At 39.3% G+C, this 23,625-nt stretch overlaps 1 protein-coding gene across 6 annotated transcripts; it reads right to left on the bottom strand.

Moving 5' to 3' along the window:
* Positions 1-339: 339 nt before the first annotated feature.
* septin15 (septin 15) lies at positions 340-23,625 on the bottom strand. 6 transcript variants are annotated; one of them, XR_013786300.1, is made up of 14 exons: positions 23,328-23,625; positions 20,984-21,083; positions 12,605-12,711; positions 9,805-9,905; positions 9,112-9,246; positions 7,343-7,460; positions 7,167-7,259; positions 6,275-6,371; positions 3,034-3,085; positions 2,650-2,775; positions 2,405-2,540; positions 2,101-2,246; positions 755-1,930; positions 340-709 (listed from the first exon to the last, which is right to left on the bottom strand). XR_013786300.1 is itself a non-coding variant. In XM_079450683.1 (13 exons), exons 1-13 carry the CDS (start codon positions 23,364-23,366, stop codon positions 1,891-1,893), a joined length of 1,290 nt encoding a protein of 429 aa, XP_079306809.1. In that variant the 5' UTR covers positions 23,367-23,625; the 3' UTR covers positions 341-1,890. The 6 variants fall into 6 exon arrangements, 3 of the variants coding, with proteins under 3 accessions (XP_079306809.1, XP_079306810.1, XP_079306808.1); XR_013786301.1 differs by having other exon boundaries at positions 20,984-21,080; positions 23,328-23,590; XR_013786302.1 differs by lacking the exon at positions 23,328-23,625 and adding an exon at positions 21,490-21,785.

The following is a 23,625-nucleotide window of genomic DNA, read 5'->3' as shown; positions in this document are numbered from 1 at the left end:
GCTGTTCCTTCTTAAGACTGTAGGTTATAAAAATGATGCAATAAACAGTAAAATTCCTGTTTCATGTAAAATATAAATAAATATAACTTTGACTCACAATTGCAAAATCTATGTGATCACACCCAATGATGTGCATGCAGTAAATACAGTAGGAGCTCCTAGCCTACCTGTTTTCATGAATTTGTTGATATTGAAGTTCATAATGTTGTGCCAACCTTTGCCCATGTCTAATGGCCAACAACTCTGCCAACTTTCAGAGTGAATGGTCCCAAAGTGCCTCAAAACATAGAAAATAAATACAAATAAAAACTCGTTCAATTAAAAAAGACAAGAGACTTTGGCATTAGCATAACATCTTGTTTAATAATGTACAGTTAGACAGAAAGAAAAGACGATAAAATAAGGAAAATCGATTAGAGCTTGAAAACTGTACGCATAAAAAAACCGAAAGAAAAACATGTATGGAAATAATTTTGAGAATGTTCATGTCTACATTAAAAAAGGTACAAGTGGTTAAAGTAAAGGAAAGTTTTTCTTCACTGTTAATCTACAAATCAAATAAAAAGTTTGGAGCATCTGTGTGGTTTACCAATCCACAACAGTAAGAACTTGCATAATAGCAAATTTGCAAAATACATGTGAGGCACAGCATTGGGTATTAAGGTGAGAGTTTGTACAGATGTCTCATCCTACATGAACGATGCCCAAACTGTGACCAGACCTGAAGCCAACGTGTTGCCCTTAGTGTGAATACGACAACTTTATGCATCATCTCAAAGTCATCCGCGCTATTTATCATGTGATGGCTATTCTGGCTAAATATTCAGAACTCACTTAAGTTCAATATACCACTAAGCCCTGATCTAGGACCAGCCCAACAAGCATAAGTCCAAGTCCCAACCATAACAAGAAATAAAACAAAACGGCTCTCAGATCAGGTTGGGAATGGAGACTGAGGAACATTTGACCTTTTCACAATAAAAAACAAAGGAATGTAAAAAATATAAACACGAGCAGACAGAATTACTGAAACAGTCTGTGCGCAGAAAGTTCCAGCAACTGCTTGAACATCCTTCAATATAGTATTTCTCATAACAATGCATATCCAAAACAACCGTTAATATTAATGTTGACACCCTTGCCATTTTGTATAATACCATCTATGGTAGGGTTACATTTATCTACGTACACAGTCAGAAAACAGGCTTAAAACATGAAAAAAAATGTACTTTCATAATTTATCTGCTCAATAATGTGTTAAAACAGATTTATGACCTCCAAAGAAACACACACAAACCAGAGCAAATCCAAAACCTCAAACAAGCTTAGAACCTTTAAGAATCACTCACATACGTATACAAATACAGTATATACTGCTCGAAACAGTACGTGTGCCTCTTTCAACTCGCCTTTACCTCTCTCTACATTCTCCATCAACTCCATTTAACCTGCCGTAAGACAATCTTCAAAACGCGGAGGTGTGTGAATGCAATGCGCGCAAACAAAAACGTATGCGTGTTCTGACAAAAAAGAAAACAGCTGCCTAAAATACATGGGGACAGTTGTCCGCCCTCTTATGAAAGCTCTTGAATACAAAGCTTTGTTTTAAACTTCATTGAATTAACTTCTAAAAAATTGCATTGGTATTAACCGCTAGAGTGCATGCATTCTATAATACAATAAATGAATTAGAGACGTGTTATGACACGACCAGAAAGGGGCGATGTGGTGTGGTTGTTGCAATAATGTGTACAAAACCTCATAAATAAAAAACATACACCGACTCAATGTATGCGTGTGTGTTTCTTGGGGGTCACAGCACATGAATGCATCAAGAGATGCAAAAAAACAAGTTTCTGGTTCGAGGAGGAATAGAGCTTCTTGGCATCTTTAAAATATTTTTCCTTTTTTCTTGTTCTTTTCCATTGTCCTGTAAAACAAAAGACATATTTGAACAAAGAAATGACCCAAAAGGAATTCAGAAAGTCAGTTTTAGTCTGCTTCTGAAAATATACATTACAAAACAAGTCATCTCTAAAGTGACCAATGCAAAGAAAGAGACCACACTAAAAGAATAAGAACGATCAGATCGAATCTCACTTTGATGCATCCAGCTTCTGTTGCTCCAGGATGCGTTGCTGAGTCTCCCAGTGAGCTTTTTCCTCATCAAACTGGCGTTTCTTCTCTTCTAGTTCTTTATACTGAGCTTCTAGATTCTTCTTCATCTGTTCGTGACGCCGCTCCAGCTGAAACAAGAATGCATTGAATCAGTCAAGGGTCCAACAGCAAATCCAAAGGAATAAGCCACAAAATAATAAATTAAATATTATGTGAATTATGCACATTACTATTATTGACATTTCTGACGTTTACTAAACCGTTAGAATGGATCAATCATACAAACCTCTGCTTCAGAGTCCTTCAGTTTTTGCTTCTTCTCTTTGACCTTCATTTCAAACACCTGCTCCATTTCTGTCTCCATTTTCTTCATCTTCATCACATGTTCTCTCCTCTCTTCCTCCATCTGGGCCAGGGGACTCCTGTAAGAGTCACGTTAGAGCGAGAACCGTCAGGAGACAAATACACCGTACACATCTAACATGCTTTGTTTTCGATTTACGACTTGTAAGAAAAAATGAAATGTTGTACTTAGTCAGCTGGCCCTTGTTCTTGGAGGCGTCGACTCCATTGCAGGTGACGGCTGCAAGTTTCTTGCTGCGGTAGTTTTCATAGTGAACGTTATTCGTCACGTCCTTCAGGTCCTGCATGTGAGTCCTGGAAAGTTTGGTGACGCAGGTTAAAAATGTAATTTTTCTAAATGTGATGTAAAATCACTTACAATGGTTACAGGTATACGTTTTGGAATTTCAAGAACGGTTTCTAAAATCATGTCAGACACAGATGTGCAGTAAACATCCAATTGTGGTCTGACTGGCTGTGATTGTTTCAAAAGCAAGCTATTGTTTTCAGTGAGAGAAATGTTGCCTGTCTGGGTCTTTATTCACATTTAACACAACACAAGATGTTTCTCACCTGATAAGCATATTTCTCAGGACTGTGAAGTCACAGTGCTCACCGTTCTCCACTAAAACAGGAAAAGACAGATAACTTTACAATAACAACACTAACATTACAGTGCATAACCATAAACTAATAAAAATAGCCAGAATTTCACAGACATTTTATAATATTTAAGTTTAACCTTATAAAGTGCTTGAACTACATTAGATTTTTAACATAGAGGCTAATACATGACTATAATTTACATTTGTTAAACGTAGCAAGAAATGTTGACATAAAATGCATTGTGGGTACAGTTTTTTTTAAATGCGGTAAAATACAGTTAAAATGCATGAAGAATTATGTCGCACCAAACTAGACATTTATAAGCCAACATCAGAAGGTGAGGTTTTAGACGTAACATACAATGAAACCCTTTCATGCATGACACACGATAACCTTCAAGATTAGTTTCCTTTGTTTTTATTGCTCTTCGGACATAAAAATGAGATTACAACCTTTTTAGACCTATTTTTAACTTTGAGTGGACATCTGAAGAGGTGACCATAGATGTCCACTATAGTGGTTGATGTCCAAAAGCAAGAAATGTCTCTTTGACAACTGTAGTGATGTCTATGCAGGAAAGGGTTACGCAACAATACAGATGTCAGACAAATGAAAACCAAATCACAGATCATGTGGTTGGCTCATGTAGCAATTAGAAAAAAGGACTGCAAAAGCCAAAATGTTAAACGGTCTGAAATAAAAATACATAAAGCATCATGTTAGCAGTTCAGATCGGGGTTATGATCATAATTATGATCAAACACTTGCTGTCATCACATGGGATTCTGGAAAAGGACTAGAGAGAGAGACACTGTTTTCTGACCAATGGTTAAAGGATGAAACTGGTTTTAATCTCCAGTAAGTCCAAACTGCTTTACCAAATGAGTTCCTTACCTATGAGGAGAGCTCATGCTGATTGGCCACCTCATGTGTCAATCATCTGCTACAACCACCTACCTGTGAGAGAGCACTTGGAGGGTCGGACTTAAGGAGCCAAAAGTCTCTCCTGTAGGAACCCTTAATCAACCTGTGATTCATGAGCTACTATGACTAAGAATGGTGTTTGAGGAAGGGTTACATGACAGTGACGATAAGCAGAGCAAAACCAGCCAAATGGAGCTGGGGAGGGAGTGGAGTCATAGGGCAAAGGGAATTATGGGATTTGTAGTTTTTCCTAAGAATGCTAGATTTCTTCTGGGGCCGTAATGTCAAGATGCATCCTTATAGGATTGGATGGTGACTTGCTTACAATTGGTGTTCCATATATGGGGTCATTAGATGGATAGATGTTAGGTTAAAATGGGAAAATTAGCACTCAGTTAACCGCACAACTCACCGAGTCTGACAATGTCAAACTGACAAATTAAAATGCATGTTAAAAACTATGTTTTGACCCCTGACCCAAGGCACATTTTCTGAAGTATTTATATCGGAAGTAAGGGTTGAACATAAGTAATGGATGGCATGCATTTCCGGATGCAAGGTTTTGTTTAAATGTAACAGCAGGGCTGGGCGATACATCAAGTACTAACTATCTTCGCAATGGGCTTGTTTATAATAACAAATGGCAACGCTGTGAATGTTTTGGAGATTTAAATGTGGCTGTAACATGTTCTGATCTGATTTCTTATGGGGGTCATGGTGCAAGTAGGCAAGTGACCCTCGGCTCGCAATTATTTCAAAGACCATCAGTGATGGATTTCCAAAAGAAATGACCAAGAGGATGGGCTGCACAATATATATTTTATAAAGGATTTTAAAAACATCACAATATAATTATTGTAATGTAATGTTGCAAATGTCCGTTTCAAAATAACAAATGACATTGATCATTAAATTATGTTATGAAATAAGAAACATTATCTATTAAACCATATACGATATATTTTAATTACATGCGTATTTTAATATATATTCATATTTTTAATTGCATCTTTCTATTACATTGTATAGCCCCAATTCACGAAATCGTGTCCCATTGAATTATAAAATATTGGGATATAATCACCCAGCCCTAAATGAGGGGTCAATAAGAACCTATAAACAAGTTAAATAACAGTTGCTCTACTTTCTATAGGGGCTGCAGCTTATGTTTCTCCATGACTATTTGTATAGCACAAATTTGACAATCAGTAAAGATTCGGGGCAAAAAAAGGGGAAAAGTAAGAGGGAGTCTTAAACAAAGGAGAGCGTATAAATGAAAAAATGGTTTTGTTTACCAATAATGCCCTCTGTCAGTCATGGAAAAGAGCGGACAGAAAGAATAAAAAGAGAAAAGAAAGAAAATGACACGTAAACAACCGAGGAAAAAAAGACGCTCGCTCACTCACTCACTCACTCACTCACTCACTCACTCACTCACTCACTCACTCACACACTCACTCACACACTCACACACTCACACACTCACACACTCACTCACTCACTCACACACTCACTCACTCACACACTCACTCACTCACTCACTCACTCACACACTCACACACTCACACACTCACTCACTCACTCACACACTCACACACTCACACACTCACTCACACACTCACTCACACACTCACTCACTCACACACTCACTCACTCACTCACTCACTCACTCACTCACTCACACACTCACTCACTCACACACTCACTCACTCACTCACTCACACACTCACACACTCACACACTCACTCACTCACTCACTCACTCACACACTCACTCACTCACACACTCACTCACTCACTCACACACTCACACACTCACACACTCACACACTCACTCACACACTCACACACTCACTCACTCACTCACTCACACACTCACTCACTCACTCACTCACTCACTCACTCACTCACTCACTCACTCACTCACTCACTCACACACTCACTCACTCACTCACACACTCACTCACTCACTCACTCTCACTCACTCACTCAAATGTGGGGAGAACGCCACCACAAAAACGTAAAAAGTAATTTGTGGCCAGTGATAAAAATGGGGGGGTCGACAATTTTCGGCGTTCCAAAGCTGGTTAAACTACCATTTCCAGGATACACCTCGTCCCCCTCCCTTTTCCAGAATCCGTCAGGTGGGACGTTCGATTTTGGAGGGAGATAGTCCAGCAGCAGGCCCATGCATCACACTTTTGCATCGGAACACTCCTATAGCCTTTACAAATGGTACAGTCCACACAATAAACTCCAACGGGTCAGGCTGATGCAGTACGTACCTTCTGCCACGCCCCAGGGGTACTGGCGACCTCTGACCTTCCTGCCATTCACTTCGATCACCACGTTGCTACCGACCACGGCCAGAGGCATCTTTTCCTATAAACACAGTTAGTTATAGACGGCTTATATCGACCAGACACACAGAGAATGAGAACGGACGCGGGGATCTGACGAAAGTTCTCATTGAATTTTGAAGTGCTGGATCCAACAAATAAATGAGTTCAGTAGCAGGCTGCAAATTTAATATTGGAATCCCAAGTTGACCTAGTCACTGCTGATCCTGCTGGCAAAGTTACAGACCTTGAAAATCCCATTTCCTGTATTGCATTTATTTTGGCATCAAAGTTTGTCAATAGTTTTCGTCCACTGGCCCAAGAAAGATACTGCATCTTAAATTTTGGGTAATATTTTGAGTACACTAGGCACACAGATGGTCCTAAAACTCTACTTTTCCATTTATGGTGTGTCTAATAATGAAAAACATTAACATTGCTTTGTTTTCCATTCTAATTCAAATTAAAATATTTTTGTGTGAAAAGCAATTGATGGTTTCTATATATCTATTAGGGTGCCACGAACACATCTTGCGATACCATACCGGTCGAAGTATCATAGTACCAAGAAATATCAAGATGCCATGATTATAATTAAATTCTGCCAAAAAACCCACATTTCCTTAATACACAGCTCTAAATAAAACATTTTGTATAGACCGTTTCATCGGACGTGCACGCTCCTTACCCCACTTAAGAAATGTTCTCCATGTTAACCATCCTAACCAGCCCCAACCACAATACGTGAAAGGGAATGTATAGGACCTGTACAGTAAACTTTATAGTAACAAAGTATGGTTTCAAATGACTTTATCGTGCAGACGGACGTTATCTGTACCTTTATCTTGCGGATGAGTTTACTGTCTTCATCGTCTTCTGTGTCGGGAAACTCGTAGATCTTGATTTTGTGCTCCTGGATCTCCTTCATAATCTAAAGACGACACAATGACATCTTTAGGAGAACAAAGAACAATCACTTCTAAAAAAACTAAACACACATATGCGCACACACACCTGTTTCTTGAACAGCTGACATTCCTCTGGTGTAAGAGTGTCGGCTTTGGCGATGAGAGGGATGACGTTGACTTTGTCATGTAGACGCTTCATGAACTCAATATCCAGAGGCTTCAATCTGCAAAGAGCATCGCTGTTAAACCAACTGCATTCACGGCAGGGTATTACATTTCAAGTGAGATTTCCGGTACCACTTTATATTACAGTGTTAATGGTACATAAGCGCTTATATATGACTATATGTATTTCATCTGACAATATTTTGTAGGGTAGTAAAGTACAGTGCACGATTATCACACTTAAGTTTGATCTTCAAATACCAAACAACAGAAAATGTAGTATAATATGATACGAATACACTATTTCCAAATGACCCTCTTGACCATAACAAATAAAATGAATTTAAAAAGGTTTCATAAAATGCAAAAACAAGATCCTTTGAAGTGACGCAACTGAAGCCAAACAACTGGGATGGCAGAAGCAGTGATGAATAAACAGAGGCGAGCAGAGAAGACCTCCGGGACAGAGCCGCTACACAACATACAACAGTTTCTCATCGTTTCCTCCCAAAGCAGTAAAATGATGTCACTTTCATTTGAGAATCCAGACAAAGAGACTGTTCTTTACACTGAGAAGGGCTTGCCTGTGTATGTTTGTGTGGCTGGGGCCAGCTGAGGGGCAGTTTATACATTTCAGGAATGTCAACACTTAAGATGAAACATCATCCATATCTCTGTGACCTTTGTGTTGCATGGCGGCGTTTTAAATAGAAAACGCAAGAAAAAGTGACAGGCTGCTTGGACACACGGGGTGAAAGGGTCAAACATTACTAAATGTAAAAATAAACACTTTGCTTTCTACAAAAAGTTACATCGTAAATACAAACTGAACTTAACTATAAAGGCATATACATTTAAAGCCACAATATGTAAATGTGGAACGCTAGATGGTGCACTTTCAAAACAACAACAAAAGCGAAGCTAAATGACGTTTTGTAGGGGAGTGGAATTATGGGAAATGTCATTTTCACCATCCAGAGGCGTATAGAGATCGCCCATCATGTTCACGGACGAGGTAATGAATGAATAAAATTTTATGTCATGTATATGTTTAAAGAGGAATTTCTCTGGATGTGCACATTCTTGGGAGCATTCGGGATAATGTATGTACCCAACTGCATGGAATATATCACATTCAGAAAGTGATTTTTGGAAATTTCACAACAAAATGTTTCCATATTGTGGCTTTAACAGAACATTTAAATTGTGTATTTTGATCCTGTGATAAATATTTCCAGAAGCAAATAAAGCACAAGCTGTTAAAACGCTTCTTATCCAATGAGCAATCTACATGGTGACAAAACTCCCCATAAGTTCACTGCATCTCTGCTAAAAATATGCCTGTGGTTTATATGAATTTAGATGAAGGGCTTTGGGTGGTTCTTCTTGGCTTCCGATTGGATTTCGAGAGAGTCAACGCCTATCATACGTAAATTGGTGGGCATTATGTAAGACTTCTGGATCTGGGTGTGGGTAGTTTGCATCTCCATCTGTGCTGCAACACACTCCCCCCCCCCCCTTCACCAATGCATAGTCACGCATCCTGACCTTAATTCTTACTCATTAAAGAGTATTCCTATATGAAATCGTAACATCTTCCCCACGCTGACACTGCAGTTTAAAATTTGTAAATCAGAACATGTGCATGCGATGTCTATTTTAAACTGGTTAATTCATGCCAGGTTTCAAAGTAGAGCACGCAGTACCCACCCGTGGCCAGAAGGGGCGATGAAGTACAAGCAGCAGTGCACCCGGTTGTCAGGCATTTGCCTCCTGTTAACTCGAGATTCTGCATTGAGGAAGTCTTCAAATTTACTGTCGATGTAGTTGATGACAGGCTGCCAACTGAGGAAAGAAGAGATGCCAAAATGATACTTAAATAATTTATAGAGCACATACAAAAATGAAAAGGTGGTCTCCAAAATGTCTTCTTAAAGGAACAGGTCACCAAAATTGTTTTAATTCCGTCATCATTCACTCCAACCTTTTTCCCAAATATGTATACATTTATTTTCATAGAAAGATATTTGGAAGAATGCCACTGACTACCATAGTAGGAAAAATGACAATGGTAGTCAAAAGTGCTGTGTGCTCTCAAAGTGTGGATTATATATACACTATGAGAGTTAATTTTAATTAAACACTGTCGTACATTTTGCTGTGTACATTCAAAATATCTTAATTTGTGTTCATCAAAACAAAGACATTTGTAAAGCAATTTCCCCAAGAACCAAATAACCATATAACACCGGTCCCCATTGACTTCCATTGTATGAACACAAAACCAATTCTCAAAATATCTTCTTTTGTGTTCCACAAGAGAGAGACATATAAACATTTTGAACAATAATGCGGGTGAGGATGAATTTCTACTTTTGGGAAAACTATACTAGATTTTCTTACCAGTTACTGTTATCCACTGCATCCCCAAAGCCTGGTGTGTCAACAATAGTGAGCGTGAGCTGTACGCCCCCCTCCTTTATCAGCACTTTGGACTGTTCCACCTGAAAACAGGACCCACAATTTGTCACGTGTGTTACCATAAGAGCAACCTGGCCTGTTCATATCATCAAAGCAAGGTAAACTTGAGGGTGAGAAAATACAGATTTTTGTGAGGGGTATCCCTTTAAACCACACACAGACACATCTTAGTTCTTTAAAGTGATCATAGATGACTCAAGAACATAAATATAGACAAAGATGTGTAACAGACTTATATAATAGCTGAAGACGAGTAACTGGTCATTAGCTATTTTGGGATCATCAAAATTGGTGGATAACTTTGCACACTTGGCCTATTAAGTCATTTTTCACCTTGCCTAAGGTACTTTTTACTACAAGATTTACCTCAACCTGGTAAGAGTTATTTTTTCTCATGTAGATGTTACTCTGTGTTAGTTGCATTTTATGGAAGATCAGTATGAGACATAGCCGAGACGTCTTTGTCATCGTCTATGCTTTCATATGATTTGGCTTCATCATCTCCAGTTTATTTCAGCTGCTTTCAGTAGAAACGGTTTATTCTCACAGGCCTGGTTATTTTTGTCTGACCTTATTTTAGCAAATGACACTCATTCCCATTGACACACGCTAACGCTAACACACTCATACATACACATTCCCGCTAACAAAAATAACAACAACTTCTGTCGACCGTTTTATTACTTTATATCTCAAATAAAAAATATGCAGGAAGAGCAACCGAAACTGAGAAAACATTGTAATCCTTCATAAAACACTATGTTTATGAGGCATATCAGGCCACTTCAGTTTGCACCAACATAAAAAAGGAAAGAAATTAAAACCTACAAACATAACGCCACAAAAATGTTAAGTCTTTCATTCGACCCAACCCGAGCGGCCCTCGTGTGGCTGCTATGACAAACACAGTCGATTCTTTTGGAATATAAATACTCCGGCCATAGTCTCCTTGTCCTGCCTGAATTGACCACGGAAGACTAGACAGCCACACATCTCGACATATTTATACAACTGGCATTCTTGTCAGGACAGAAAAAAAGATGCATCATTCAACTGTAACCTTCTAAAATGCAAAAGTGCCACAGAAGGTTAAATGAGGCCTCAGGAGGAAAATACGGGAATTTGGGAAAGTTTGAAATGTTGGCGAACAGTAGTTTCAAAGTAAGAAAGTACTAGATTTCTAATTGAGTGAAGTATTAAAACTAATAAAATGTAGTGAGGTGAAAAGTATAATAAAGGATTTTTTTAAGTATGGACAATTAAAACATGTACTGCAAAACAATTCTTCACTACTGGATTTTCCAACTTGATGTCCAAATTTGGTCCATATTAATCTGTGTCAAGATCAAGTGTCAAATTTTTAAAGAACCTTCTACTGAATTCAAGTCAGCTTGGTTTTACAGCACCTCACTAAACAAGGGATGGTTTAGATGATCCAAACAACCAACTTTAAACCCAACCCAAAACATGATCTATGTGATCACAAACAGAACAATGAAAAATAAATGGCATAAAAATTGCTACTAAACATTGTGTCTCAATCTGTATTGAATATAAGTAGCGTTTTTGATAACATGTTAGATTTCATTGGTGATGACATTAAAACTCAGTTTTAGAGATCTGTCATTTCCCATTAAGTAAATTACAGCTACCAAGATGGCTGCCGAGCAGACTGACTTGTCATCATCCAAGCTTGAGCGAGGTCCAAAACCACTTGGACCCGAACTTTAAATCCATGAACTTGAGTGCAAAAAACACTTCTATTTGTTTGTCCATCATAGTGCTGGAGGACTTAACAAGGACACATCCCTGCTGTAGGGTGGTGGGAAAGACATTGCTGGGTGTTGGGTTTCGTGGGAAAATTCTTGACCTACTACTGAACCCTTCCAGCCTCTTGAGGAATCCAGACCCCATCATATAAACCCCTCCCGTCATCCTCAAAAAACACTCCAATTGAGTCATTCCATCATACCGCAGTGTCCCTCCCTTTTCTGATCTTCCAGCCTAAGCAACTGTTCTAGTCGTGTTTATCAAATCCATATAAGGGCAAAATTTGACTGTCTCTTTCTCTGGCCTGGGAGTATCGTGTGATCTGAATGCGATCGCTTCAGCCTGATTGATTCTTTACATTCCAGGTGGGCCCTCACAAAACCCTTTGTGTTTTGAGTCTTACGATACCCTTACCCCAACTCCAACCATGTAGACTATGCTCCTTGAATGCGCCAAACATGGCTGCATGATGTCATCTGACTCGAAACACCAAGGATTTAGTGAGAGCCCATTCAAGTGTTCATTGACTTGACTTGGTCTTTACAACTGAACTGAAATCAACTTAAGATGTGTTTGTTAAGTACTATTTGGGATCACGATGGTGCTTTGCATTGCGTTTTGTGCCCAAGGAACACACATACTGATGTATCCTGGATGCACTGTAAGTCGGATTGGATAAAACATACGCCACATGCATAATGCAATTAACCCTTCGTGTCAAAAGAGAGCTGATCCCTAGTCTAAGGTTGGGATACAAAATCAGCTTCAGACATGAGGGAAGTAACAACAAACCACAAACCAAATGTGGTCACATTTGATTGAGAGACTTTTGACATTACAATGATGGGTGTAGAGTCAAAGGTCAGTTGGAAAAAAGGGAAAGCAAGACCGCCATAAAAGTAAAACCGCTGGATCAGTATCAAGGGTTAAAGGTCAGGTGGAGACAACATACCTGCACAGTCTTCTTGATCCTTTGAGATGGGCCAGGGTAGTCTTTGGAGTACAGGTCTGTCAGAAAGAGGGAGTTGATCAGCGTGGATTTTCCCAATCCGGATTCACCTTGAACAGGAAAGTGACAGAAAATATTGAGTGGCCATGTTCAATCGCAGCCAATACAAGAAACCGATTTAGACACCCGTGCACAAAAACAGCAGGTGGTAAATGTGAGATAATGCACACCCACACAAAAACAAACACACAATTAGTTTGTTGTTTAAAAGCCAACCAATGGCACAAATGGGACGCTGGCCAGAACTTATTTTCTGTAAGAAAAATAATATTTCATGGGCACATTGGGAAAACGTTGCGGAGCGATATTCAAGACAGAGTAAGGTTGAGCAATGAAGAACACAGGAAAGCTCTTTTCTCTCTTTTTTCTGAAGGAATAAAATATTTCTTCCTGGATTCCCTCCAGCTAGCTCAACTCCTTCGCTTAACTGATAGGCTGTGTCTTGTCAGCTCAGATAAAGGTAGGGGGAAGGGATTACTTGGGATCATCTGGCAAAGAAGACCACCAATGTTTTACTGAAGTATACAGCACCCTCACCCCCTTTAAAGACACATTCAGACCACGTTTGCGCTCTACGTTGATCTTGGGGGGTGTTGAAAGCTTCTTCCCTCAATAAACAATCTCCCCGTAGACAGAATCCTTCCAAATATGCCTTCCTCATTTATAAAGCAAGCTCTGCATGAGAGAGTAAGTTGGAATGAAGGTAAACAGGCCAGGATCTGCAAGACACGTGGCTGAATAAAACTTCTATACAAGAGGGACGATTTGTGTAACACAATAATGTGACAAACTTTCAAAGAATAGAGAAGGATTTGATTTTACTCATCACAATTTGAATCGATGGGCTGTGACATTATTGGTTATTATTCAGTGTTTAACCCTCTACTTCTGACCCAGACCACCATCTTCTGACCCTCACGGTCTATATTTCTTTTTTGAAAGGACAAAGTGGAAACTTCCACTATGGAGCAAGTTCACAACTGAAACTCCTTTGGAAGTTTCTGAAACTGAAAGTTCTCTGTTCTATGCCAGAGATAACACACACACATCAAACACGCCCTCAATCTACTGAGTAAATTGCCTTCTCTTTAGTATGGACTTACCTAAACAAGACAGAGTGACTGGACAGTGAAAGCTCCTGTGTGTGTGTAACCTAAAGATGTGCGAGACAGAGGCGACCAGTGGAGGCAGAAGATTTAAAGACAGTGAGAGAGTTTGGCCTGTCTACACTTACACAGGCATTTTAATTGAAACCACAACATCAACAAACAAACACGCTAAAGAAGCATCTTCTCTCTTTTCCTCGTCTCCCGGTGCTAATATATCATCAGCAATACACACATTCTCCTCCTCAATATTTTGTAAAATGTATAGACTCCTAGAAACATACACTGGCTTTTATGTCGTCGCTGTCCTGCTGAATCCTTGTATTTTGTATCTTGTATTCATATTAATTTGCTGTTTTTCAGGAAATGGAAAAAACACTGTACTTTTTAAACGATTAAAGAAGTTCACAAGCACTTTTGAATATGTTTTATTGGTTATATGTTAGCAAAAGCCAGAGAGAAACAAAGGGTGACTAATAATATTGATTAGAGATGGACCGATGTATTGACCAATAATCGATATTGGTCGATAAAAACAATGTTTCACACTATCAGACGATAGTTTAAAAACAACCGATTATCAGTGTTGATATATCCTGTCAATCAAAAGAGGACAGGAAAATGCTATTATTTGTGCTCCGTATATAAAAAAGAAAATTGATGTTCAATATTCATAGTCATAATTTGAATTAACCTTCAGAATATTAAGTAATATTAAGTTAATCTTAAAAACTGGTATCTGCAGAAATCACAATGAATAATTATGGGAATAACAGCGTTATAAATAAATGGCGTTACTAACGGCGTCAGTTTCTTCAGTAACCAAACGAATTACTGTTTCCCCGTTACGAACAATATAATGCAGCGTTACTATAATTGTGCTCAGTTTTCATCCCAGTAGGCTCTCTTTTATCATCCAAAGGACCTGCAAAGTATTCTCCGCTGTGTGTGTTGGGGGGTGGGACACATAACTGATTTTGATTGGCGTGTGTGTGTGTAGGGTGGGAGATAACCGCTTTACTCATGATGATGATTGGCTTAGGTCAATTCTCATCTTTTGCCAACCAGAGGCAGAGTAGGTCAGGTTTTCACACACAAACACAGTCGCATAGAGTACACCAATGCCTAGAGTCAGAGCGATAGCAAGAGCAACAAATTCAAATGTAGCTTTCGCAAACTGGAAACATAAGCACTACTTTTTCCCTCATTACGGTGAAACGCGAGGCATGTGTATGTAACCGTAAACCTATACCCAGGAAAAAAGAGGCTCCACGTCTGTGGCAAGTTATTCTACTCTAATGAAGCACCTCCTATTGCACCACAAAAGTAGTAGCCGAGACCTTACGTTTCCCTTACGTTTTCGTTTTAAAACACACTAGCGTTTTGTGAAATCCTGATGTCACTGCTTCGCCGGGCGAGAATGAGTAGATTAGCTTGTAGCTAGCCAACGTTCTCTATCGCTCCATTTCTAAGCCCCTGGGGAAAAAGCCAGACCCAATTAGCCTCATCCCCTCTTTTAATTAAATATCGGTCCACATGATCTCTGAGAACGAGATGCTTCAGTAACACAGCATGGATCCAGATCTAGTTCACAGCTGGCTGACCTTCGTCAACTTTACGGATGAACCGGCATAACTGGTCTCCATTGTGTTATTTATTCATCTTTCCTTTAAAGCTCCTATCCAGAGACCAGTCATATGTGCCTGACCAGCTAGGAAAAACCGAGACACTGTAGAAAGAAACCATTAATATTAGAGCTGTGCGAAAATATTGATACATGTAACTTGCAATTTTCTTTTCCCGATAGGGATACTTTTACTATCGATACATTTTTTAAAACCATGTCATAAAAATACAGCCAAAATTAAGGAAGTGAGCATGGCAAAAAATATAAGAACGCTTCGAGCTCTTAGAGCTGATGTGTGGGTGTGCTTTGGTTTAAAATAAATAATGAGTTATATCAAATAAATGCTGTTTGTAATGTTCGCTAGTCACTTGGCTACTGCAGTGCATTAGACAAAAATGTTATCCCAAAAAGTAAAAATGACATTTATTGGGCTTTCACGGATATGACACCAGCGAGGATGAACCAGGGGTTTTATACTGCCCATATTCATTGTTTTAACTGTAATGCACCACAACAGCAAAGTGACTTGCGTGACCCACCCTAACTCCCCTGTGCTACCCACTTGAGGGGCATGAACCCAAACCTCTGGAGCATGCATCGCACATCATGGCCACTCTGTAGAGGTAACTTCACCTTACAGAAAACCCCAGGGGGTGCACATGTTGTATTTCTAGCTCTACTTTTTCCCTTTTTCCTTTAAAGTATTGCAATATATCTCAAAATGTAACGCATCGAAATACATAGAAATGTATTATATCGTGACCCATCTATCGAGATGTGTATCATATCGGGAGGTGCTTGCCAATACACAGCCCTAATTCATATTAGTGTTAATAAACCGGTACAACTACACCGTGTGGAAAAATAGGGCGTCATTTCCATCGTGCGCTAAACTAGACCCAGACAGGTCACCCGGGGACCAGACATTTCAGAATAAAAGGTGTAAGCTAGCATCACTTCCTGACCCAGTTGATACGGAAAGAGCTTCAGCTTTAAAGGTCGAGGAAGTGGCATTCAAAAGCTAACTGCGTGTTCATTGAAGAGGTCATCACTGATGGGGGATGAAAGCTGTTGAAGTCATAAAAAGAAAAGCTATCTTGGTTTTATAGTATTTGGGTCTCAATGATCCGATTAGTTCACCTAAGAACTGTGAAACACAAAAGAAGATGTTTTGAGAAAAGTCTGAGTGGTTTTGTGTCCATGCGAGGGGAGGACAGTGTTGTTCGGCTACCAACTTTCTTCAAAATATCTTCTTTTGTATTCTGCCTGAGAAAAAAGTCCTACAGGTTGTGAATGACATACAATTTATTTTATTTGGGTAAATTATCCATTTAGTGAGTAGTAATAGAACCAATGCAGACATTTCCTCAGTTGACAGATAAATAAACAGATGGGCAAATTACCCGGGGGATTCCAAACATTCTTAACTTTCATCTTTCAACCTCTTCCTGACATCATTCAATGGGCCAAAAAGTTGTCCCCTGGGGCAAAATGAGCTCAGATATCCTCACAATCGTCCACCTAAACCCCCTTTCCACAGCCCTGCCCCCTTGTCCAATAACATCTATCCTCTTCTCCTCCTTTCTCTCATTATTTCCTTCCTGCTCTATCTCTTTTCCACTCATAAAAGGATGTCAAGTACCTCAGCCATACAAGTAGTTTAACCCTTTATCGCAGAGAGAGGTGAAAAAGAGACGCCGACCATCTCAAGACATAAATAGACTAAGCTGCAAGTCCAGAAGACAAGCAGGAGCACAGAACCTTATAACCTGCAGCTTTCCAAAACTGTGGCTCACCTCGAAAGACGCATGGACATGTTTCTAGGTTTGAACAGAAAAATAAGCACGCATTTGTGTTTTTGGGTCGCACGGAGAGGATTCTGTAGTGATGAGATTCATTGTGAGATGCGACTACAGGAAAGGTCATGAGTTCATCTGTGAGCAGCCTGAGATAACAATCAGCAACTCTGTGACACACACAGAAAAAAAACCGCCACTTTGAATAAGCAAAACAGTCTGTCCTACATTCAAAACGAAAGATAGTAGACCAAATGGACAACAAGGACAGGAAATTGAAATCCATAGAGGTGATGAATCCCACAATCTGAGAGTATCAGCACGTGTACAAGCACGCTTCAGATCATAGTACCATAGTTTCTTTTATAAGCTGTATTATTGTGTGTGATCCGACTGTCATGATATTAAAGATTATAATGAAAGATTACTGATTGATTAACAAATGACTAGAGTGATTTTAGCACTTAAAGAGAAGGGTCTGATTCTGCTGTCCAAGACAAACTACACAACACGTCTCAAGAAGTTTACGATTTATTTTTAATTCTCTGTACATGTCAGGAAACAGAACTACTTTAAATAACCTACAGCATCATTTGGTTCTCTTCATAGACCTGAAACCTGTGGTTAAAAGAAGCATACTGAAACATTTATATACACAAAAGATAAAATCTCTTTTATATGTATTGATCTTATAACCATTCAAATGTTTTAAAATATATTCATATCTTACACAGTCTCATGGCAAAAACGTAACTATTTTATGATGTGGCTAATTCTGGCAAATTTGCACGATCTTATCCGTACATTGACGAACGATTTGATTTCGCGCTATTGACGTTAGGTTTAGGGGTGGGGCTTCAGTATTGCTTTTTTCTAGTAATCGTAAGTTTTTGTACGATTCACATAGAAATTCATGCGAATAAGCCACCTCAGAAAAATTGTTCCATGAGTCATATCAGTACCTTCCGTTAAAAGTCCTGACAAATAACATCAACATTTTACACCCAATCCTTATCAAATGAAATCAAAATTTTGGGGTCCATCTACAATAAAACGGCTTGGATTTCAGGGCTGCAGACCTTGCATCTAAAATAAAACAAATAAAATGCTATAAGACTCTGCTATAATAGTTTTACCTGTGTTGAGAACGTATACAGACGTCTTTTCTCTTAATCTACCTCTACCACAGACTGCAAATTCAATATTACGCATTCACTTTCACAACCGTCGTGACGGTTGAGGAGCTAGTCATAGTATTTCTTTGTTTGAGATGCATTGGCATGCGTGTTTGCTAAGAGCATCTGACAGGATTAGCTTCATGACTAGTTTGATGACCCGATGGCAGGTGAAAGAGGGGAAGCTTTGGCTTCATAATCCAAGAGATTAGATCCTCTTTGTGAGGGGTTTTTAAACCCACCCACACTATACCAATACAATAGAAAAGTAAGGAAAGTTGCTACCGGAATCAATTATAGCATATCGCCACGCCGAATATAAATTGCTGACGTGTCAATTGCATCTTTCTTCAAGCCTAGAGAAGTAGTTGCAGAGTTTAGAAGTCAAAGACGTGGAATTTGACATGTCGTGTTGGACTTCGGCTCCCAAGCGGAACAGTCATCAGGAAGTTTAGTCCAAACACAGCTGTTAGAGTTATTGTGAAGGAATGTAAACACAGTAATCAACTACAATCTGCCAGTTTCAACGTTCCTATGCTATGTGTTGGTGTAAATCCTCACAAGTGATGACCAACAGGCGGCATGTGTATCCAAGAAATCAAGATTTGTTCACAGATTAGGTTCTTTTCTGCCTTTTAACTCTATATAAAGGTAAAGAAATGATGGCTTTAAAATATAAGGTGTTTGAAGATTAAAACTATTTTTTGACGTAAATAATGATCTGATATTTAATTGACGTCACTGGGTTTCACAAATATCTAAAAGATAAAAAGTAATGAATCATTTAGTTGTTTTTCAATTTCCGGAAAAACAGTGGATTTGGACATCCGAGGTTTCGAAAGGACAGCGACGAAACATAAAAAGCGATTTTTTTCAAATGTTGTGACTCGTTTTCCCCCCCAACAGTATTAGTTTTTCATTTAAAAGTGAGTTATTGCAATCACTGCAATTTAGCCGTTTAGTCATTATAGTAATTCAAAATAATGTACAGTATCATTCGAGCATCAGAGGATGTTGCGTGTTTGAGCCTTCGGGGGCTGCAGGTGTCCCCAAGACGAAAATCTTGGCAAACATTACTTAACGAAAACTTAAAACCTGCAGAGAGACGCTACAAACTAAATTATCCCAGCATAAGTATGCCACTGCGTAGTAAAAACGGCACATTTTGAAAACTCGATCTGAATCATGAAGCTCATAAATTCCCCCTGAAGAAAAATCTTCTCAGCTGCTTTGAGACAGAAAGCTCAAGAAAGGAAAAGCTTGTGGTATAAAAGAGAGAGTACGATAGCTTAGGAAAAAAAAGAAAAGACAGGAAACAGCTTTTTTCCTCCATGAAATTTTGGAGGGAAAAATAGAGTACATGGCCAAAGCCCTGTGGTGTCTGTCGGGCTGAGTGACACGGGAACAAGACGACAGTTCTCAGTGCGGCCTTTGGATTTGCCTGAGGACCGATTCAAAGTAGACAAAACCAAATGCAGTACATACATTGTACACAAAAATAGTTCAGTGACACCATGCTTTTGGTGCATTCAGTAAACACTGAAAAACATGCGAAGAGAGAAAGTGTTGGAGGGTGGAATCTTGTTCCTGAGGTGAAAATCAGTGTGTGTGCATTTTAATATTAGAGAACGACAAAATCATAAGATCGTGGACTAGAAATCATACAACATTCTTTGAAGTCTAGCTCCTGACACCAGCACAACCATCTCAATAGTCCGGTTTAAGAAAGAAGACACTTCAAACTAGACTCAAGGAGGAAGGAAGGGAAAGACAAATAATGAGAAGAATGAGTAACAGTTGGGACAAGAAATAGAAGATTTTCACACAAGAGCGGGAAGGCGACACCACAGACACACACCCGGTTACTGGTGTAGTTCTGCCGTTATGTAACTGATACATATTTCCATTACCGCTTTAGTCACAGCATCCTAACTGCAGTGTGTGTGATGATGATGACCACAATGGAATTGATTAACAATATGTAGGAAAAAAGATGAATCCAGTCTCAGAGTAAAAGTCAAGGAAAACAACAGGAAACACGTATTTACAGGGTTGTCAAAAACAGTTATCTTAAATATACAAAGACAAAATGTTTTTAAACATCTTTTGGTTCTTGCCATATTCATATGTTTTACGTTATGCCGGCAGAAGGATTAATGAGTTGTAAGAAGCAGTTGAAGAATCCTAAAAACTCAACCCTTTTAATGCATGAATTTGAATAGTAAACAAATGAAAATAATGATTTTGGAAATAGTACATTTACTAACACTTTGTCCACTCCAGATGGACATTACAACATATAAAAAGACGTCACACCTGGTGTGGAAACTCTGTAAGAATTACATCATGGTTTCACAACACTGATGTCAAACCTGTCACAAGGGTAATTATGTAAAAATAGTTAATGACCTTGTTTACAAAACTAAAGTTCTAGGAAATATAGTTGTGACGTCATTTCTAGTGCGCACACTAAGAAACACTTTAGAGATGGACGACACTGATGTAAAAATGTCAACCCTGTTATATAAATATATTTTTCAAGGAAAATTAAGAAAAAACTATAACATTGTTAAGAGATCATCCAAGGCAGGTAAACAAAAAACACTTTTTCGACTTACCGACAACCATAAGCGTGAACTCAAAACCCCTTTTCACAGACTTCCTGTACACCTGGTTGGGGAGGTTGGCGAAGCCGACATAACCCTCCAGATTCCTCTGCTGAAAGAGAACATAGATTTACTCCACATTCCACTGATTAAAGAGCATAACGGCTTCTCCATTACCGTCATCCCATCTAAACAGAGCTCAAGAACACTTCGCGGAGGAAAGATAATAAAGGCTTCGCTAATGTCAACATTAGTTACAGTGGATAATGACTTAGCACGGTCTAACTGCTAATCCTACATGCGGGCATCCCACAACAGAGGATGACATTGAATTTTGTCGATAATATGAGGATAAGCGAGCAAACCGGCATCAGTTACGAACGACAGAATTTCTAGCTTAAATGCAAACATTGAAAGAAGCTGGGGAAGGAGGAACAAAGGGGTCTGATACAGTAACCTGGGGGGTGGGGTACGGACAGATTTAAGGGAGGTAAAGCCTGTTCCGCATGCTCTTTTACGTTTCGTATCAAATCCATCATGAACTCGATGTCGTCATGGAGACCGTGGATTTCGTTCCATATGACAGCAAGAGTCTTGTCCAGCAGTAAATTCCCCCTCTCTCTCTCAAACTCCTCCATCCCTTTCTCTCCTTCCGTTTCTCTCTCCCGTAATCACATGCTCTCGGAAGCGCAAGGCTGTAGCACACGCTAGGCGAGGCAAACACAATTGATTGCTTTGGCTGCGTCGAGTTTCTCATGCGTGCCAGGCCAATGGAAAACTAACTAGAAGGGGCCATGCTGATCATTTAGAGAGATCATTTTAGGGGGAGAGCTCGTTCATGTTAACCATTTCTGGTTTGAGCGATTGACGACGACAGCTAGTGGGTTCAACGCACAATTTCAGGCCAATAGACCGGTCGGAACACAATTCAGTTAAAGTGATAGTTCACCCAAACTTACCGTCATCATTTACTCACCCTCACGTTGTCCCAAACCTGTTTATATTTAGTTGTTCTGCTAAACCCAAAGAAAGATATTGGGAACAGAGTTTGTAACTACTGGTAGTCAATGGTGCACCAGAGCTTAAATAATGATTTTGGGTGAACTCTTTTTTTATTTGATTTCTTAGAATTTGCTCCCTTCTGCTTTAATGACAGCGTGCATTCGAGAAGGCATGAACTCCACAAGTTTGTTCAAAACCCGATGATGCATATTAACCAAAGAGCATCTTGATTGTGCTTCATTGAAAGCATGGAAATTGAAATCCTGACATCAAGTGATCTAGAAATAATGCAGAATCCTGATTATTCGGACATCTAAAATACACATGCAGACCAAAACGCATCTTATCCAAATCTATAGAATAATTGATATATATATATATATATATATATATATATATATATTATAATTTCCTCTGCTCTGTGAACTGCTCAGGGCATTTTCCATGCTTCGACTTTTCAACTGCTCTTATGTAACAAAAACACATCTGGCCAAATGGGTAAATCAAATAATCATCGACCCCCTCTCTGTATTAATAATATAACATAGGAGACCAAGGTGGAGGGAAGGACACGTTGAAGAGTTTGTGTAGGTGGAAAATGTGAGGCAAGCGATTATGTGGGTGTTCACGAGCATACTATGAACACAATTTGTGCCACGGAGCATTTATTTGACCATTTCAGATTATAGGTTGAAAACAAAAAGACCATTATGCACTTGGCCATCTTTGGAGATGGAGAAGACAGGTGAGCAACCACTGGCGTAGGTGTGGCTAGCATGTCAAATACTTTTCGTTAAAGAACGTAAAAAACACGTTCTTTAATGTGTACATTTTGTCTTGTGCGTATATAGGCTACTGTGAAGATTCAGTCTACCCTGTTGAGAAGGAACCGTGATATAGTGACAGATCCTGGCCGCTGTTCCCTTTCCCACCCCATTGAAATGCATCACCATTCATTGCTCTCCACAAGAGAGCTTCGCATCGTGCTAAGAGACCGTCGTTTGCATTTGCCTTACCAAAAGCTATGCAAACTAAACTTACTAGATACGCAAACACATCCTACTCATTGCAATCTCAATGTCCAACCTACCCTGGTTATAAACAGACTGTGCATATAAACATGTTATATATGAATCGATGTATCGTGAGCTGCACTTCGCGTTGTCAATAGTTACAACAAACCAATGGGCTTTGGGTGTTATGTGCATTAAATCGGATAGATGGGGAGCCGGATAGGGATCAAATCGCCCACCACCAAGCGAATCCGAGATCGACTAACACTATAAGGTTCAAACCCTAGCAGATATGTTTCATAATCGATGCATTTTAAGGGAAATGTATGAAATATACTCACTGCAACGCTGGAAACAGCCGAGTCGGGTCTCTCGATCATTGTCCTGTGACAACACCCACTCTGAATCCAAATGGTTCAGGCATAAAAAGATGAGTCGACTAGATAAAAGGTCCAGTGCAAAGCCACTGGTCAAGCCTGACTTAAAATTCAACGCGATAGATTCAGATACGGTCTAAAGAATTTGTTTAAATCGAAGTGTTCGGACTTAGGACAGAAACCAGCATGCGCGCATCGGCCGGGGAAAATGTTACAATGCATCGAGCGCATGAACGGCGATCGTCCTCCTCCTACAGACCTC

Source organism: Barbatula barbatula, assembly GCF_947034865.1.
Source record: "Barbatula barbatula genome assembly, chromosome: 25".
NCBI lineage: Eukaryota > Metazoa > Chordata > Actinopteri > Cypriniformes > Nemacheilidae > Barbatula > Barbatula barbatula.
Note: the sequence above shows the minus strand (reverse complement) of the source record. Positions and strands in the feature narration are given on the sequence as shown.

Coding starts and splice junctions, on each gene's coding strand:
- septin15 (XM_079450682.1), bottom strand. CDS start 21,609: ATGGAGGAGTTTGAGAGAGAGAGGGGGAATTTACTGCTGGACAAGACT. Junction 3,086..6,274: donor CCCCTGGGGCGTGGCAGAAG/GTACGTACTGCA, acceptor TTCCTGTTTTAG/TGGAGAACGGTGAGCACTGT. Junction 2,541..2,649: donor AACAAGGGCCAGCTGACTAA/GTACAACATTTC, acceptor TGACTCTTACAG/GAGTCCCCTGGCCCAGATGG.